The sequence below is a fragment of the Coniophora puteana genome, assembly GCF_000271625.1.
Source record: "Coniophora puteana RWD-64-598 SS2 unplaced genomic scaffold CONPUscaffold_16, whole genome shotgun sequence".
Taxonomy (NCBI): domain Eukaryota; kingdom Fungi; phylum Basidiomycota; class Agaricomycetes; order Boletales; family Coniophoraceae; genus Coniophora; species Coniophora puteana.
In genome coordinates this window covers 451,329-470,801 of record NW_006913068.1, presented here as the reverse complement: position 1 = coordinate 470,801, position 19,473 = coordinate 451,329, and the positions used below count along the sequence as shown (strand labels likewise).

The following is a 19,473-nucleotide window of genomic DNA, read 5'->3' as shown; positions in this document are numbered from 1 at the left end:
TAATCTAGTCTACGTAGGGAGGTAAACATCACAGTAATGATGATGAGTCGAGCAAGAAGGTACAAAAACAAAATCACTGCGATGGTAAGACTGAAAAACTTGACAGATACACTATCGACGACTGCAAAGAGCACTGGGGCGCCAATGAGCACAAGGGTGGCGACGCGCCACAGAATGTGCTCTATATATGTCGGAAAGGGCAGCCACCAAGCTGCAAAATGGACAAACCCAAAGCCGACGGAGGTAACAAGCGCAATCGCTGCTACCACCCATACACTGGATCCGTGGTTCCCTGTTCTGTTTCTCGCTTTTTCGCTCTCAAACAAACTAATATCGTCTCCGCCAAAGGTTTCGACTCGAAAGCGCTTGTTTCCAGTTGACAGTCCCATCCACCGTCGAACGGCAAGTGTAGGCTTGTATGCCCATCTCGGGACGTTAGTTTCTAAGTCAGTACCAAAGTCTGCTAGTCTCCTGTAAATTGATCAAACACTGTACGTTAAAAAAGCTGGCATAACGGAACTTACGAAGTAGTATAAAGATTATCAAGCGGTGCATTGCTGCCTTTCCAATATATTCTTCGAGGTTGACTGACGTTCAGGGGCTTGTACCACCACAGAAAATACGAGACCAGACATAAGGCGGCAAAGCCCATGGTACCGATTTCCAGCGGAGTGATGTGAAGTCCTAAACGGTGCCGTGCTGCAAGTTGTATCACAAACCAGCTAAGCTGAATTACCACGAGTCCCTTCGCAACGAGACTGCGTTTTCCCGAATCGTCTATTTCAGCCTTGGTGATCTCCAGGGGCTCTATGCTGTCGTAATGATGCTCTAGGACTTCCATTAGCTTTTCTGGAGTAATGATGCTCCAAAAGCATGATCTGTATGAAACCATAAAGCCCCCCATGTAAATGAAGAAGCTATGGGTTATTGTCCACCTGTATGACTTGTCTAGGTAGTGTCAATACCAGCAAAAGATATACAGACAATAGATGTACCGTCAGGAGACATTAAAATGGTCCAGTAAATAGATATGTGTTTCGCAGTAACCGAACAATCTTTTTTAAAGTTGTTCCACCATGTTTCGGAGGGGTTGAACAACTAACAGCGAAGATACTCTAAGCTTTTCTTGAAAGGATCGGGCCTCACTGGAAACATACCGCATTGTCTGGCGAAGTCCCGTGAGTGCTCCCTACAGCGTGGCCTATGTTAATATGAGACGTAGGTGAGATACGAGAAAATAAAACATTACCTGGCGCAACAGAGGTTTCATGTGTTGGCTCTATGACCCGCTCAGGTATCTCACCTGACGTATCAGAGGTTTCATGGGCGGATTCCGGGATCGGCAAGGGTCCTTTTTCTGCAGTTAACTATCAGCACTTGGAGGTTGCTGCCTACGAAATACCCGATTACCTGCGTCATTTAGCCATTCACAGCGATCCGGGCGTGTTAAATGCTTCACGATGTCTACCGCATACCAAGTTACAGTATACCAGTTTGTTATTCACGAAGGAAGGACGTTTTGATTGATTAGATCTCACCGTCTCTGTGGGGGGACATGTTGATCTTATCGTTCATACGTCTCGTAAAAACGAGGGCGCTGATGAACTGGCGCGCTGCCCACGCTACAATAATTTCCGGTGCAAGTAAGGTCAAAGCCATGATACCAATTGATCTGAAAAGGACTGTTGACGATTTATCATACGGACTGGGAATATTTGGATGAATAGAGGTGTAGATGCAGGCGAAGATAGTGCTGAGGCAAGACAGGACGATACTCCATACGGAGCGGTAGTTGTCTGCGGAATCGTTCGTGCTGGCTGAGATGGTCGGAAACCATCCTGTAGCATTGCACATATGCATGGCGTGGAGGATACAGGGTGTGGAAATGTTCTTTGGTTGTGGATTATGGCGACGTAGACCAATGTCGCCCATATATAAGGCTGCAGGCACGTCAATTGCAGGCACTAGTCTCCCAGGGTCTCGCCGGCGTTTCTTTAGACGCGATGTCTTTTACTTCGTAACGTTGAGTAGCCGCATGATTTGAATGAGGATTGTAATACGTGCACTGTAGATGTCGATGGTGATCTTCCGAATGGAAAGGCTGAAGCACGGGATGATTCGTGCTGAATCATCGAGGTAAACGGGCGCTAATGCTGAAAATAGCTCTTAGCTGTATTGTCAAGGTCAAGCGCATGCAGAATATACAGCGAATTCCGCGTGCCGATGATTATCGTCAATCAGAAGAACCGTGAATATTCGACGTCATTTTCTCGTGATAATTTGCCACCTACACACTCCATGACGTTGGGATATACGATGTAAACCAAGAAGTGTGGTAGCATTACTGAGGTATTGTGTCGCCAATCTCCTAATAAATCTAGCACGTACCATGAACCAAACTGTAAAAAAGAGATTCATTAACCCATGAGGTGAATTCTATGGATCTCTCAGAACGCACACAAACGCTTACGAGACCTGAGTTAACTTGAGGTAAACGCCTTAGTGTCTGTAATGAGTACTAATGTAGCTGAGGATGCATGGTACTATTTTTAGCTAACTTGATGGTGCGTAGGCCTCGAGGTTACATCAAAATGACACAGACCAGAGCCGGGTTGCGAATAAAGAATTAATTAATTACAGCTCTTCTTTTGCAGGATCAGGCGAACTTTCTGTGGATCTATATATACTTAAACTGAGAGTATGCCTTCATTCTCTACTACCCTGGAATCAACGACGACCTTGGCTCCATGATTCGAGGCGATATTCCATGGGAAATCACCCACCTTAATCAATCCTTCTCAAATACCAGAGCAACGTTGCATTTACGGCAGAAGACGGCTGTGTTCCTGATACGTCTCAATGCTGTAGGAGCCGCCATGAAATGAATGTTAGGGCACCTCTTATTTAAGCGCATAGAGCTATGAGTAAATTCTCAATGTGATCTCTGATGGGTCATGAAAGAAGGCGAAGTCTGGACGCGGTCCGTTAGCTCCCACGGAAATCGAAATCAAGGCAGTGCGTCGAACACTGAGGTAATATGTGTATCTAGAACAGCCACCGGAAGTCTTTGGAAGTATAGTTAATCTATAGCGGCGCATATTCAAAGAAAGCACTCGTCTATTCATCGATTCGGCGAATCCCAGCTCGGTGGAGATTTCACATTCTCGATGTGTATAACGCAGCGTATCATCACACCACAGCCAATTACAGATCAGATACACGAACAAACATCACGTTTACCAAGACGTGTCGGCCACCGACACAGCTGCAACTGCCTCCAGGTGCTCTAGATCTCAATCACCGCTTACAAGGCAGTTCGTTATGCCACAACGCCACTTTCCTGTTTCATTACCTTCTACACCGAAGTATCACATTAACCAAGCTCAGATCCTGTACAGGCCTCGGTGTCAGCGGAAATCCGGGCGCTCCGCTACTGACCTATGCATATCGGCGCTTATTTCAGTTCGGGAGCGACTCACCATCCGCAAGTAATTTGGAGATTTTCCCGGTTGAGCACGACTCTAAACTTCGATAACTACCCAATTATTCCCAAACCGATATCACACTAAGAGAGGAAGTTATTTCTTGCCAGCAAATGTGGTTCATACGCTGGTTGGTACATTGTTTCTTTAACCCATGCGTTGAGGCACCAAAAATGCACGTTGCGGCGTATGCATGCCTCCACCCCAAACGGTATCGAGCCGCTATGCTCGCAACAGATAAGTGAATCTGAGATCAACTCATGACTCTTAAGGAGTATACCTTTGAGGCTGCGCGGCAATGAAAGTAACCCTACTCATTGGCTGAAGTGAAGTGTTATCAATGGAGGTCCGGGAACACACCCAGTGTCAGCGCCATCTTCGCGACAATCAAGAAATAACGCACAATAACTGTTTATTAGGTTAACAATCGTTCAGAATGAGGAAAATAGAGACCGATGATCATTTCATGGCCCAACAATCACATGGGGGAATCCACTACAGATCCCCCCTAGACGTGAGGCGGGAGCACTTCGCCCTAAGGATGGATGCGCTCTTCACAGACCAAGATACATGCGCGATCCAGTTTATCAAGGCAGATTTTTTGACGTTCTTGTTTCCTCCTCCATAGCTGAATAATAGTCTGAGGTTACAACTGCCTCCAGAGGCCCAGAGACAGGACTCGCTCGACTCCTCCAGCAGCTCACGCACATATATGCCACTGCGCTGTTCCACCAATTACTCTTTAACAACACATAGTAGGCAATTGTTATGCGCGTAGCACTCCGTGTTTGGAGCACCACCGCAATGGAGGTGCGTCTCACATGATATTTGGGCGGCACCCGGGAGTTGAGAAGGAGGGGATGATTTTGGACCCGATGCAAAGGTGTGCTGCAAATACTATTTGCATAGTATTTCTAAATTGTGGCTGGTGGATGTCACTTGAGATTGCACGACGTCCACTCGCCCGTGTCCTGAGCTTGCCTCTGAAACTGTATTCCACTCTAAGAATGAGGGCATAACTCTTGCGGAGGAGAGCAAGAGTCCACACGGGAATGAAGCCGCATTATTGGGCTGCCACAGTGCTGTGATGGTGTGGTGGTCTGGGACTACTGGTGGGGAAATACCGCTGAAAAAAGCAGGGTTTTATAACGAGTTGAGGCGAGTAGACGTACTCATGTTCATCATGCAAGTTGCAAGTGGAATGGACACTTATGCAATTTTTAATCGTGGAATTTTGGAGGGTATCTATTCTTGGAAGCAACCGTCATTTGTCTTCTTACGGTTATTGATGGGCTGGCGCAATATGGGCATATTAGAGGTGGGGGCAGGGTACGAAAAAAATTACCGTGTTTCTTTCTCTCTATCCTTTTCATTTATACATATAAAACGAAAGACAATGCAGAAAAATCTGTTTGTTTCATACCTCAGGGAGCTCGAGCTACATGGTGCCGGATATGCTGATGTTACTGTACGCTAACCTCGGTGGAGCCCGACACGATCCGTTCTGACACGTTGCCCTGGTTCAATGAAACCATCTTGCACTATGCTATGGTATCTGTCTTGCCACCCAAAGTCTTCAATCCTCCACGTCGCTGGATGACGCATATTATTTTGGTAATTTTGGTTCGATAAAGACTCGCATTACTTACTGTTCCTATACTACGTACTGCATTCACACACAGACCGTTTGGTGAACGTATTTATTCCATGCTGTTCGACGCTTAAGAATGTATTTCTGTTGTAGAGGGTTACCATGCATGTTCTGGTCAGAAAAGCAACCAAAGAAACGAGGTCGCATAAATAGCATCAGGAACGTGAACTGAGACAATCAAGTCCTCCTTACCATAGAAGTCCCCCCTTGCAACAATCGCCATTTGTGTAGCCATATCAATGTATAGGTGCGTTATTGAGGGATTCCACCCAAGAAAGTAAAAAGGGATCTAGAACGCCAAAGCGGTATGTCCGTAGAGACGCGACGAGCCGTGTATTACTGGCCAAACACCACTCTCAACAGCGGAGGATCATCGACTTGCCTTAGTTACTGTGAAACCTTAGAGGGTGGTAGTATGGTAGCCAAAATGAGCGCATACACTTCAAGTTAGCTGAGGTACAGGCACAGGTCCAGCACAACTATATCCACGGTATTAGGGTCTTACAGCCTGCCATGGATCATGACCTGGCCTGTGTAGTAGTGATTGCCGTTGCATGATGGAAGGGGCCCTCTGGCGGCAGAAAAGAGTTGCCTGAAGCAATAGGGTTGGAAAAAGCGTTGAGCCTGAAGTGGCTTTGTTGTCGGACAAGGGACATCGTTGAGCACATCGAATCAAGCCGAGGTCCGAGATGTACCAGGGATTATGTTTATCGATTGTTCAGTTGTTTGAGCAGTTTTTGAAGAAACATGCCGCTGCGTAGCTCTGCACCGGGTACTCTCGCGATGAAAGTAACGAGCAAGGGTCGAGAAGTTGAATGTGACATCATGACAACTGGCACAACGTCTGAGGCGCCGTGGGACGAGAACGAGCTCGGGCAGCCGTGGCGGGCCGTGTGTCGGCGTGCTGCGGTGAAGATTAATTTAGAGAACGGCGCGCGCTCCGCGACGAGATGGAAGGATACCGAAGTGTTAGGCCGCTTTAGCCATTGTGAGGTCGGTCCCGAGCGCTTTGTAAGCGTTAAATTGGATACTCTAGGTGTAATCGTGCGCGCGAATTGCAAGGGTGAAGGACGGTTGACGCATACAGGCTCAAAGAGTAAGAGGAAAGATGAGAACAAACGACTAACCAAGATGGGAGCTCAGAACGCGTGCGGCAACAGCGGCACGGGGAGATGCACGATGTTTGCCGGAGATGAAGTGGGATTGATGTCGGGGAAAGGATGGATGACGTGCGGAAGCAATCTGTGCCCTGTCATTATTGTCAAGCGCAACGCCTCAGACACCAGACAACAGAGACATCGCCCTTTTGTTCTTCCCTCTTCCACCCACCATCTCCGCTTTTTTCAGGTCATAGCGCACATGTCTGGAGTAGCATCATCCATTCTTTAATCACGGCACGCCACCGCTGAACTCATACACCAAATCTTATCTGCACTTGGGACGTGTCTTTTCTCCCTCGGATCCGATTCACCGCGCGTTTGACACGCATCCTCCTCTTCTTCTCCATCCACCTTGTCCTAAACGCTCCTTTTCCTGCTCCCGACGTCGACGTTCTCCTTCCAGTACCTTCTCGCGCCCGTATCTCTCGACATACAAAGGACAGGGTCACAATAAGACCCCATATCGCACCAATGATGGGGTTTCTTCGCAAGAAATCAGAACGCAAAGGCGGCGGTGAGGTCCTCATCTCCGGCCCAGCAAAGCTCGGTATCAAGCCCCTGCCCTCTTCCCCGCCACAACTCCCAGATCTACCTGCTCTAGCACCCAGTCCGAGAGGGGGTGTAGGTCTATCTTCTGGTTCCGGGTCACCCATACCTCCCTTATATGCGCGGTTTGCGAGCTCTAGTGTTCAACCTGCAACACCAGGCTCTGACGTACACGCCCCCCACGGTTTGGGCTTGAGCTCAAGGTTGGATCGGGCGTTACCTCTGGATCCTGCAGCGAGCAGCAGAGTGGTCGAGCGAAATGGGCACCCAGCTGCGAGAGTGGAGAAGGAGCTTCCACCACCGGTTCCAGTTGGAAAGGAGTTGGTGGCCAGAGGAGAAGTTGTAGACCCAGAGCAGACACGCGGGACGGTGTACGAGAACTGGAGCGCATGGCAGCAGTTTGGCGAAAGCGCGTCTCCTGTTCCAACTCCTCCACCGCTGCCCGCCACGTCCGGACTGCGCTCTGACTCGCTAGAAAGGGAGAACGAGAGGGATCAAGCGCACGAACCATTTACGTCTAACGGGATCAGAATGCTCGGGAGAAACACGAGCAGTGCAGGTGCGTCATTATTGCTCTCTATGTTATTTCAAAATATCATTAGATGACGCCCCAAAGCAGCGAATATGTCTCCACGACCACTTCCTCCACACCCCTTGCCATCGCCTTCGTCATCACCTACACAGCCTAAACAGCACCAACAGCACAGATCAACAAACGCTACACCAGCCCACACTACCAAAGCCCTCCCAAACGTCCGCCCCGCTGAGATGTACGCCCCACCCCCGCCCTCGCGCTCGCCTCCTGTCCGGTCGCCGTCGCGAGAGCGGAGCGCGAATCTCCCTGCACCTCCACGCAAGCCATCGAAATCTTCATTACGCCCACCGCGTCCACCTTCTACAGACCCTGAACCCAACGATCCAACTGCGCATCGCCTGCCCCCTGGGACTGGTGCGCCCAGTTCGTCTGCTGTGAGACCTCCGTCGGCGTTTAGGAAGGTGCGTTGTTCGTTTCAAGTCTTGCGATCGTGATGCGGGTGCGGGGAAGCTGTCAATGAGAGGAACGTTGAGAAGCTCGTCTCTGCTTTGGAGGCTGCTTCTCCTGTTGTGTGCTCTCCTCCTTCGGTTTTGTCCACTTTTGCCCCGATGATTTCATAATCGAGCGCCCTGCTGATGGAACGTTCGTCAGACCACAGCGCCGAACGGCGAAAATGTTGACTTTAGCGCCGGTAATAGCAACCTCCGTGGTCGGAGTCCAAGCAGCAGTAGCAACGCCCAGCGCTCCTCGCTCGTTGTGCGCACCAGTCTCGCTCCAATTATAAACTGCGCGTCTCCTAATGTTTCTGCTGCCTCTAGGGTCCACCACAACAGACCTCCCCTCCGGGCCCTCCACAAGCCTACCCTCGCGACGCTTCTGCGATGAACAGCGCGCTCCCACCACCCGGCGCACAGCTCCCGCAGATACCGCAGCATCTGCACCGGCACCAGCAGGCACTACCGTCGCAGCCCCGTTCGCAGCCTCACCAACTTCAACATCATCCTTCCCAGCAGCACCCGCAGCCCCAGATCCCGCAGAGTCAACCGCCGACGAAGGGCGTCATCGTCCCGAAGGCCCGCTCGGCGTCGACGTCGCACTCGTACGCACCTCCGACGATCCGTACGGGCGCGGGCGCAGGCACGGGAGGTGGGGCGCCGGCGAGAGCGAACACAAGCGCGGCGAGCAGAGGTCCTCCGACGGCCATGCGGGACCCGCGCCTCGCGAACGCGAACAACAGCGGCTATGGGCATGCGAACGGGTACGGGGCACAAAACGGGCACACGAAGGGGTATTCGGAGGGACATCGTCCGAGCGCGAACTACGCGAATGGTATGGGTGGTGTGCGAGCACCAGGCCAGGGTTCGGCGAGCGGGCTGGTGTTTCCGCTCCCGCCGGGGGCTGGTGCGCCGATGCAGGTGTATCGGGGACAGGATCCAAGGACGCAGATGCAGATGCAGATGCAGGGGCCTGCGAGGGCGCAGGATCCGGCGCAGGCGTTCGCGCCGCCACCGCCACCGCCGCCACCGCCGCATCGGGCGGGGTCGTATGTGCATCGGATGCAGCAGGTTCAGCAGCAACAGCAGCAGCAGCAGCAGCAGCAGCAACAACAACAACAACAACAACAGCAGGTGCAGCAGCAGCAACAGCAGCCCTCGCTGCAGCCGAAAGTGAAGTACCAGCCAAAGGCCAAGCCACAGCTGCAGCCCCTGCAGCAGCCATCGCTGCACCCGCAACTGCAGCATTTGCACGCACAGCAGTACCACACATCGTCCTTTCCCCAGCCCCAGCTCCAGGCGCCCTCTCAGGAACGTCAACCTCAACTACCACCTCAACCTCAGGCACCACCTCAACCTCAGGCACCACCTCAGCCTCAACTTCCACCACCTCAGCACGTGCACGCGAACACCCTCGCCCCTCCCCAACCCCACCCGCCCATCAAACGCCTCAGCGACGTCGCCCCGCCCCACCGCGGACCGCTCATCTTCAACGCCCAGAGCGACCCCGACCTCCCTCCACCCTCGCCCCTCCCGCTCGCGCGCCGCGAGAGTCTGCCGCCGCCCCCGCCCGACGGGGATGAGCGCGGTGGGCCTGTCGTGCCGTTCGAGCCGGTGCCGGACGCACGGCCAAGGAAGCTAAGTAAGAGCACGGGGCTGTGTTCGGGCGGGGGTGGGGCGTTTGGGCTGGGGCGGAAGGAGAGTGCGGGGACGGTTGTGGGGGTGAGGGTGAGGAAGGACAGTGCTGGTGCTAGTGCTAGTGCTAGTGGAGTGGGGAGAGGAGATGGGGGCGAGGGGATGAGGGAGAGGGTGGATAGCGGTGGGAGCGGGGAGAAGGAGAGGGACGTGGTGACCCCGATGACCCCGATGACGCCTACGGCGTCCAGCGTGCTTTCAAATGGGAACGGCCCCAGGAGGGTGCTGACGAAGGTGCGCCCGACGACGCCGGGGTCGCCGCCCGTCAGCGGGCGTGTCGCGTCCGGTGATAGGGACAAGGACAGGGACGAGAGGAGGGATAGGGAGCTGGATTTGGACGAGGGTCTGATGCTGGACGACGACCCGTTCGCGCGGGTCGACGGCGTGCAGGTGCTGCATTATCCCGCGAACGGGTCGAGCACGCCCGGGTTGGACCACGAGATTCTCGAGCGCCAGCGGACGAAGTCGGGAGAGCGCGAAGAGGAGCAGGGGTCGAGGAGAAGGTCCACGTCCGCAGGCCGCGAGCTCGAGCTGGATGGGGAGAATCTCCGTGTTACAGAGGAGCGAGAGCCGGAGCCGTGGCGTGGGTGGGCGCATATCCCGCGCGAGCCCGTCAAGGGCGAAGGGGCAGAGGAGAAAGAGCTAGAGGTATACAGTGGCTTGAAGGATTTCGCGTGCGATGCGCATGCAGTGGGGCTCGTGCTCCAGTACCTGTCGTATGCGGACTGGGTGTCACTACATGCGGTCAGCAAGGCGTCGCGCGAGGCTTTTGGCGCTCAGCGGGCCGTCGTCGAATGTGTGCTGGAGCGATTTCTGGGCGTTGTTGGGTACAAACCGTGGGAGGCGGGTGCTGAAGGATGGGGGCGGGAGCCACCAGTCGTACTTGGGCTGCAGGCGCGTTTACTCTTCTATTGCCCCATTTCCTTGACAGTGGGTCGTATGGAACGGAGGTACTGACCGCCGAGTATGTACACAGGACCTGCACAACTACATGCGCGGCGTCGCCCTCCCGATGTTCCAGTACGCCGCGTACGCGCAGACGTACCTCCAGCCGCGCGTGCTCGCGCCGGGCGAGGCGCCGCCAGATGACGTGCCGCCCCTGGAGACGCTTGCACTTACCGCCCGCGCGTACACGCGCGTCGTGCTGCGTCTGCGTGCTCAAGCGGATGCGATCATGAGGCAACGCGCGAGGGAGGCCGCCACGAGCCAGCCACAGGACGGAGAAAGAGGTCGGGAGAACGGCAAACGAGGCACCAGCAGCCGCGCGAATAGTCGAGCGCCGAGCCCGACGTCGAGTCACGGGCACGGGTTTGGGCATGGACACGGACACGGGCCCTCTTCCTTTGCGCGTGCGCACGGGCGTAGTTCAACCGCTGCGTCTTCAGGCTCGACGTACCACGCCAATGGTTCCTCTATCTCTCTCGCTGCTCCCGCTGGAAATGGTGGGAACAGCGGCGGGTTCAGCTCGCCGCTGTACAAACCGCAGCGCGCACCGCTCCTGCGCGTGTTCGTGCCCAGCCCGGACGGGGATTGGCTCTCGGACGAGAGCGTGCTCGGGTGCGAGACCGAGCTGGACCGCGCGGGCGTGACGGCCCTGCTTCGAACCGGCGATGTCGTATGGGACGTGGCGGTCGGCGAAGAGGGCAACGTCGGAAGGCTGGTGTGGGATGGGCGGTATCTTGTCGTGCGTGTCCTTGTTCCCGCTGTCTTCTGTGTTCGTTTGGCTTTGCTGACTTGACTGCGTGGATGCGCCGGCAGGATCTGGACTTTAGGTTTAACCGCGCTGGAGAGCTGCCCCCCTACTTCCACAGTTTGGGGTTCGCGCCGAGTTACTTCCACCGCGTTATTCGTGGCTCTGGTAATCCGGTCGTGCATGTGGATGTGAGCCCGTGGGGCAGCGAGATCGCTGCGAACCTGCAGCTCATACAGGATCGAGCGCGGACAGAAACGTGTGTATCAGCCAACTTCCCCCATTTTCACGAAAGGGCACACAGCTGATGTCTGTACCGAAACAGGCAACACGGCGCGTCGCACAACGTCGTCCGGTGGGTACACCGCTCCTCCTTCGTCCTCCGCCCGCCACCGCGCCCTGCAGCCCCGTCAGACCTGTCCACCCCGTCCGCGCGCCCGCGCCTGCCCATACCCGGCGTCGAAGGCGCGTTCGTCGACCCGGGGTGGCACGGCACGGTCGTGCTCGAGGCGGAGGGCACGAACGAGGGGCTCGCGGACCTGCAGGATCGGTGCGGCCCGCGCGCGTTCCCGCCGCGAGCGGAGAGCGTGGCAGAGCGGATGCGCGGGGAGAGGGCGAAGGGGTGCCGGAAGGTGTGGCGGGTTCTGAGGGAGAGGAGTCGGCCGGGCGAGATTTGGCTGAAGGCTGTTACGGACAAGGAGAGGTTGATGTGAGGGGAGCGCGGCTGGGGTTGGGTTTGTTTTCTTTATTCTTTGTTCTTGAGCTTGTGCGGATTTGGATTCTGGGCGGGAGATTTTGGACCTTTGCGTTTGTGATTTGGGGATAGGGTGGAGAGCATAGACTCTGGGCTCGCGATTGACTGGGTTCTCCTGAGGCACCGAAGTATACGATATCAGTTGCGCTGAGGTGTCTGGGACACATTAGCGGTGTATGTCTTAATGTAGTGTAGGACGATGACGGATGCTATTTCAAGTATTGTAGTTAGTTGCTGTATCTTCTTTGACACACCTAGATAATACGCGCACTCGTGTGCTGAACATCGTCCCTTGGGTGACTCGTCGATTCTTGGCATGGAAAAGCAAGACGAGGTGAACTGTTGATGTGCGCGAAGTGAAAGCTGTGAGCAAGAGCGTTTGGGTGGGCCGTATTAGTGCAAGGCAAAAACCGGAGCTGCGGAGCGCAGCGTCATGGCATAGATTAAGTACCAATTCGTATCGTTAACATATATCCAAGTATCAAAGTCCAATCCTGCAATATCAGACGTGTGTGTCAGAAAACAAGTGATAGACAGGAAGCCGCACACATTACAGGACGTACATCATACAACCTCTTCGCGGCTCTCTGTTCCATAACTGCAACTGCACCCTACAGGCCCTCCTTCACTGCGCAGGCGAGCCTCCGAGCCCGAAAGATGACAGCTTGTACATGAACCATAGGCCTACGACACCTCCTACGATGTAGAGGATGATACGCGACTGCCGTACGCCGCCGTGCCCTGTCAGCCCGAACGCTTGGCCAGCGCGTCGTGATGATTGCGAGAGCGTTGCACCGAAGGAGCTAAACACGTTGCCCTATGGTTGGATAGTGTAAGGTTAAGTATCCCAGAGCATAGAGGTACGGATATAGAGAGCGCACCGCGTCGTCCAGCGTCAAGTTCTGCCTCTCCACATCATCGTGTATGTCAGTCGTCACCTGTGACAAGACGGTGCACGTAAGAGTCCATCGGTGAGGCGCAGAGACATGGAGGGGCGCACTCCTCTTAGTGTTCGTATCTTCGAGTGGAGGTCGTCGAGGCGCTGGTCGTTCTGGATCTCGTAGGTGTCTTCGACGCGCGCGTTGGAGGAGGACATGGTGCAACGACCGTGGGAAGTCTGCGCAGCTCTGGGGAACGCGTGGTCCGATTCCGAAATGGTCGGAGGTTGTCTCACCCAGCCACCATCGCGCAGCGCGTCGACGGCAGACTCTCTTCAGCGTTACGAAGCAACTTCAGTTCTATACGATGGCCATCAACCAGGATCAAAACGATGGTTCGCTGCTCGCTCAAGCTGCCGACTCGAACTGCACCGCGAACCTGAAGTATCTTTCGACTGTGGGAAATGTTCGGGCGATCTTGTAGACGACATTCCTAGGCCAGTTTGCTTTCTTGGAGGCTCCCGTATGGCTGGATCTCTTCTTCTCGACTGGTATATCATGTGTTGTCAACAACGGCGTCTCACTCAGATACCGGCCCCTTGTCAGATTGCGACTACATATATACAAACCGTCGTCAGGTACTGCGTTCTCGCCATGCGACGCATCGCTTAGGTATCCTACCTTCCATTGTTTGTATGGTCTTCATCTCTCGGGGTTTCTGTGCGCTCGTGGTGATAGTTTCTGTGCGCTCGTGGTGATACCCAGGTGACGGGAGAGACTATACAACCAACTCACACGCGTTTGGTATGATCGCTATCTCTCGAGCAGATGACTCTTCTTCTACGCACGGTCTCTCGCTCACCCAGTACTGGTTGGCTTATCCAGGCTTCATGCGAGCAAAATGAATGCCCCTTGTCTATCAACCCACAGGTCAAACATTCAGGCCTATAGCCTTGCTCTCGTTGACCATGCTCGCAGTTCACAAAGGTGTCGCTCTCGTCACAGGATGTGCTCAAGGCATCGGCCGAGCCATTGCCACTCGCCTCGCCTCCGACGGCTTCCATCTCGCGCTCACCGACTTGCCGACGAAACGGGAGCCTGTCGAGGAGCTGGCGCACGAGCTGTCGAAGCGTCGCTCTGATTTGCGTACGCATGTCGTGCTTGGCGATGTCAGCGCAGAGGAGACCGCACGGACGTCGGTGAAGGACATCGTCGAGAATCTAGGTGGAATCGATGTGGTGAGTATCTTTCACATTCCCTTGTGCTTGCAACCTTCTCGAATTGGGCCTACGTCTGCCAACGGTGATCTGATGGCTTCTTCATGCATTACAGGTGGTCACCGCTGCCGGTATAGCCCCTCCCACGCTCTTGCTCGATAGTAAGCCTGCGCGTTAGCCATAGGAACACTGATCACTCAGAGTGGCGTTTCGTGACATTACCTTAGCCACCGAGGAACAATGGGACAGGGTGTTTGCCGTCAACACCAAGGGCACATTCTTCTACTATAAACATGTCGGACAACAGATGATCAAGCAGGGCCGCGGAGGGCGCATCATCGGCATAAGCTCTATTGGGGGTAAACGAGGTGCTACTACTCTACTTTCGCTTTCTGACATCAGAATTCTAACCACGAGGTATCCTGCGTCAGCGCTTCCCTTATTTGTATCGTACTCCGCCTCGAAGTACGCCGTACGTGGACTGACACAGGCCGCAGCGTTAGAGCTCGGGAAGCATGGAATCACCGTAAACGCATGTGCGCCGGGGAGCATCGAAACTCCAATGTGTGAGTCCTTTGGAAGCGTTCAAGGTCATTCTGATCACTTATCCTCGTAGTCAGAGATGCAGGTATTGAAGTAGAGAAGCTCGCCAAGGGCGGCAAGTCCGGCCTCGAGCATACAGTGGTGAGCGTATCTGGTCTAACCCGATCTCAAGCTTGGTGGCTTATCTGTACGTGCTGATACCCCGGTCTCCTCCGTAGAATCCAAATGCTTCCCCGCTAGGTACACTTGGGAGGCCTGAGGACGTCGCGGGCCTGGTATCGTACCTTGCATCGGCCGACTCACGCTTTATGACTGGCATGTTCCTTGATTTCTACATGCTTTCGAAACCGACTAACTCGACTCCCTTTGCCGTATCAAGGTCAAACGGTAATTGTTATTTTCCCAAGATAGTTGGATTATCAAGATGACAAGAGACGTTCGCAGATATCTATCGACGGTGGCCTCCACTTCGACTGATCGCTGGAAGAACCTGAGACTGCGTAGTTGCAAGTGCTCGCAAGCCAAACATAGAATGAAAAAAAGCAATCTGTTCTTGCTCATTTTTGTCATCGCTGTAGATCACGTGACTTCCGTACCTCGCTCCCTAGTCCACCGTGATGCATTCACGGCAATGACTTGAACCATTTGGCGTCGTACATGCTCTAACTACAGTAACTCTGAACCTTCTATGAACACACATCTTATGCTATTTCAGGATGCCTGTGATTGAGAACGTGAGCACTGAAACTCTATCACTCACACAGAGGGTATAAGTTCAGCTCTGAATCATCGCAACTATCAGCCAACCGCTACCATGTCCGCAGTAAAAGGCGTCGCTCTCGTCACCGGATGTGCCCAGGGCATCGGACGCGCCGTCGCTCAGCGTCTCGCTTCTGACGGATTCCACATTGGTCTATGCGACTTGCGCACAAAGCGTGAGCCCGTCGAGGAGCTTGCTTCCGAGCTGTCGAGGCGCCATTCCAACGTACGGACTGCTATCGCTCTCGCTGACGTTCGCATTGAGGATCAAGTCCGAAACACGATCAACAGCGTGGTCAAGAGCCTCGGTGGCATAGACACAGTGAGTCCGGATATTATCTCTCTACTAGGTTCAAACTATGAGCACTAACAGTCGATCTGCGCAACCATTAGCTGGTCACCTGTGCCGGGATAGCTCCAGTGAAATCGCTTTGGGAAAGTGAGCATTCATGATCAGACCATGAGGAGCTGTCGCTCAAAGCTGAACATTGTATTTATAGCCACAGAGAAAGAATGGGACGACGTATTCGCTGTCAATACCAAGGGCACCTTCTTCTTCTACAAATATGTTGGGCAGCAAATGATCTTGCAGAAACGTGGTGGCCGCATGATTGGCATAAGCTCGATGGTGGGAAAGAAAGGTTCAATTTCCCTGGTGACACCCATCCACGCTATCATATTGATACGTGCATGAAATACTTCAGGTATGGCCCGCGGAGGTGCTTACTCCGCTTCGAAGTTTGCGGTACGTGGGCTCACACAGTCGGCGGCATCGGAGTTTGGGCCCCGCGGCATCACTGTCAATGCTTGCGCGCCTGGTATTATCAACACGCCCCTTGGTGAGTCTATCATCTATGGTTGGTGCTGTTGTAGTATTCTGAATTATCTAGTTAGAGAAACATTTGATAAGGCAAGGCTTGATGGTACCATAGACGCTCTTACTCAGGCGATGGTAGGCGAACGGCTGATGCATCATTATCAACACGATAGCTTATCGTATCCCTCTTAGTCCGCCTACAAGCCTGTCGTAGACGACATCGGTCAGCCAGAGGACGTCGCAGGTCTGGTATCTTACCTTGCATCTGCAGAGAGCCGGTTTGTTACAGGTGTGCTTTAATAGATGTCTTTTTAGTTTGCCTATACTTACATTTGTTGTGTCTACAGGACAGGCCGTTCGTGATCTTTTATACGGGCTGTGTCAAACGTGACTGATGCATGTTTAGATTTCCATTGATGGTGGAGTTTGTTTCAGCTAAAATTACACGACTCAAAACTCACAGGAATTAACGTAATGACGGAGTTGGCTCTTCGGATTAATGTGGTTGTTTGCAGTATCAGTACATAAAATTGGCGCAACATCTGTACTACGGCATGTGTCTACTATCTAAATCGTATGTGGTGCAAAGTTATTCGTACACGCATTGGATGATTGCTACATCATTAATCATTAGTCGACTACTTGAAGGCTTCCGGCTAGCATCTCAGTGCTTCAAGGACACCTTACAGCCTACTGAAGGATTTGGTGAGGGGAGATTGGACCCGCCCCTGTTATATTTTCATCGCTAGTCCTCACGAGATGTTGTTCGTGCAGCATTATCAGCGATAGTAAAAGACATGAAATCTGTTCGAACTTCCACGTATTTAAGTAGTTTACACATGTTTCTGAGACATGGTCACTTCACCATGGTTCCCATGACGGGATTATTGTCGGTTACTATTAGTCAAAGTAAGTTCCGCCGTCGATCGATATCTACGTATGATTCAGCCACAGCTGCTGAGACAAACTGAGAAACACGTACGGTTTGACCTATGGTGTCATTTGGTGTAAATGTCAGTATATTACGATGATGTGGCTCAGAAAGGACAACAAACCGGTAATGAAACGGGCCTCCGGTGATGCAAGGTATGATACAACCCTGCAACTTCCTCTGGTTGACCGGTGTCCCCGATGATAGGCTTTGTAACAGATAAGACGGCACGAACGACGTGAGGTTTTATACAGGTAAGAATACATACACATTGCATCTTTTGCTTACCTTGATCTGAGCTAAAACCGCTTTCTCGTTATCGTATAGTTTGGCCTTCTCGAAACACTCTTTTACTAAGCCAATCCGTGAGATTGCAGTCTACAAGAGTCGAGGACCATGAACTCACACATGGGAGTTTCGATGGCGCCTGGGGCACAAGCATTGACGGTAATATTGTGGGGTCCATATTCCGCCGCCGCAGACTGAGTCAGGCCGCGTACTGCGAACTTTGAAGCACAGTAAGCGCTGCCGAGGAACATCCCTAAAAACGCTCATATTAGGTAGATAACATGGAGGAATGTTGACTGGTTAGCACCTCGCTTTCCAGCGAGAGAGCTGATACCGATAATGCGACCACCCCTTCCCTGTATAATCATCTGATGGCCGACGTGCTTATAGCAGAAGAAGGTGCCCTTGGTGTTGACGGCGAATACGCCTTCCCATTCTTTCTCGGTTACTAAGGGCAGGTGGGATTTGAAATGATGTGATGAGCTGTAAATCATGCCACCAAAGAGACGAGCAACTCACTTCTCTGAATCGTGTTGATGGAAGCTATTCCAGCGCAGGTTACGAGCTGAAAGGGACAAAGGAGAAGCAAGTCACGTTAACTCTCGTGCGCTCGATGAATGATTCCAGAGCTCACCGTGTCTATGCCGCCCAAAGTCTTGACTACACTCTCGACCACGTTTTGAACTTGATCCTCAGCGCTAACATCACCCAGGACTACAGTCGTCTGCAATTCAGGGTGGCGCTTCGACAGCTCGGAAGCAAGCTCTTCGACCGGCTCCCGCTTTGCCTGCAAGTCGCATAGGCCAAGGTGAAACCCATCGGAGGCGAGCCGCTGGGCAACGGCTCGTCCGATACCTTGTGCGCAGCCTGTGACGAGAGCGACGCCTTTAGCTGTGAGCATTGTGGTGGGTGATAAAGCAGATAGCTTAAATTGACCTGAGATCCTCGATGTCAGGGTATTTAAACGTTCGTGATCGTAGGCGTCTAGATACTGCAATCATGACTGATTGGCTAAGCGAAGAGAATGAAAGCTGAATCTCTCATCAATACACTTGGTATCACCGAAGTTTTCTTATTGAATGTTCAAGCTTAACTTGGAAACGAACGTAAAGCACAGAATTGGGGAATCCTCAGTTTTCGAGGGTGAAATCGGAATGGAGGCGCTGCGTTACCATATCAGACATATTGAATGACTCCACCTATAATGGCATAAATAGGCATTGCTCAACTCCGCAAGACAGTGCAAGCTGCCAAGAGCGCTACTCACAATCTGACCTAGGATCATACCGCGAGGAATCGTCCACGATTGGCCCACGCGGTTCTAAAAGAAAAGAGGGAAATTGTACCGGTGGTGTAACGCGCGCCTGGAGACGCAAGGTACGTAAGACATCCCCGCTGTGCCCCTCGGCTCAGCAAGTACTCCGAGACAGGCTGCTATGGTCAACTGGATTTATTACAGTGATAACGACCTTCATCACAAAGGGAAACCCTTTGGCTCACCGATCTTGGCTCACCGATGAATATGCAATACCTTGCCATGGGATCCCCGGTTCAAGCGTCTTCAATTTAGATGGAGCTTTGCCTGCGTAACAGCTCATAGATCAGAATCACTGGAATACAGCCCTGGTCCGATGGACTTACAGAGCCCTGTATGGACGGCACTTTCCAGATGCGGCGCACGCTCTTCTACTAAGTTCCGCTTAGACGGCGATTCAGCCATCGCAAGGTGGAGCCTGTCATCTGAATGCCGTATGTTTATGGCGCGCCCGATACCTTGGGTGCCACATTTGACGAATGCAGCGCCAGAGTAATGGGCCTGAGGCCGATGTGCAACCTATAATGGGAGAATGCTTGACAGTGATATCACCGTCACGCTAGAGTGCTATATCATTAGAGGCGACGAAGAGAATCAGATTGAGGTGCTTGCGGTAGATTCTCGAGCCTTCTTGGATTTCTAACGACATCAGCCATGGTGGAGGTTTGAGTGCCTAAATAAGTGCCACTTCTTGAGAAAAGTAATCGTAGCATGCGGG

The 19,473-nt window shown here is 53.0% G+C and overlaps 5 protein-coding genes across 5 annotated transcripts; 2 read left to right on the top strand and 3 right to left on the bottom strand.

The window, feature by feature from the left end:
• Positions 1–589: 589 nt before the first annotated feature.
• On the bottom strand, positions 590–1,788 carry CONPUDRAFT_21991 (uncharacterized protein; the record flags this gene model as incomplete). The annotated part of the gene is made up of 2 exons (XM_007775876.1): positions 590–948; positions 1,578–1,788. Coding segments are annotated over 2 exons (570 nt in total), but the record flags the coding sequence as incomplete, so codon positions are not given.
• An 8,949-nt stretch (positions 1,789–10,737) lies between these two features.
• Positions 10,738–11,966, top strand: CONPUDRAFT_65536 (uncharacterized protein; the record flags this gene model as incomplete). The annotated part of the gene is made up of 3 exons (XM_007775899.1): positions 10,738–11,247; positions 11,322–11,512; positions 11,579–11,966. The coding sequence occupies 3 exons, from the start codon at positions 10,738–10,740 to the stop codon at positions 11,964–11,966; spliced, it is 1,089 nt and encodes a 362-aa protein (XP_007774089.1).
• Positions 11,967–12,632: 666 nt separating this feature from the next.
• Positions 12,633–13,103, bottom strand: CONPUDRAFT_158988 (uncharacterized protein; the record flags this gene model as incomplete). The annotated part of the gene is made up of 3 exons (XM_007776053.1): positions 12,633–12,824; positions 12,889–12,945; positions 13,008–13,103. The coding sequence occupies 3 exons, from the start codon at positions 13,101–13,103 to the stop codon at positions 12,633–12,635; spliced, it is 345 nt and encodes a 114-aa protein (XP_007774243.1).
• A 750-nt stretch (positions 13,104–13,853) lies between these two features.
• Positions 13,854–16,660, top strand: CONPUDRAFT_158987 (NAD(P)-binding protein; the record flags this gene model as incomplete). The annotated part of the gene is made up of 14 exons (XM_007776052.1): positions 13,854–14,123; positions 14,218–14,263; positions 14,330–14,470; positions 14,534–14,668; positions 14,719–14,786; positions 14,864–15,032; positions 15,410–15,726; positions 15,798–15,843; positions 15,905–16,045; positions 16,109–16,243; positions 16,295–16,356; positions 16,414–16,510; positions 16,569–16,576; positions 16,628–16,660. 14 exons carry the CDS (start codon positions 13,854–13,856, stop codon positions 16,658–16,660), a joined length of 1,668 nt encoding a protein of 555 aa, XP_007774242.1.
• A 461-nt stretch (positions 16,661–17,121) lies between these two features.
• CONPUDRAFT_77208 (NAD(P)-binding protein) lies at positions 17,122–18,341 on the bottom strand (the record flags this gene model as incomplete). Its single annotated transcript, XM_007776051.1, has 6 exons — positions 17,122–17,154; positions 17,441–17,505; positions 17,559–17,693; positions 17,748–17,888; positions 17,960–18,005; positions 18,075–18,341. 6 exons carry the CDS (start codon positions 18,339–18,341, stop codon positions 17,122–17,124), a joined length of 687 nt encoding a protein of 228 aa, XP_007774241.1.
• Between the last annotated feature and the right edge of the window lie 1,132 nt (positions 18,342–19,473).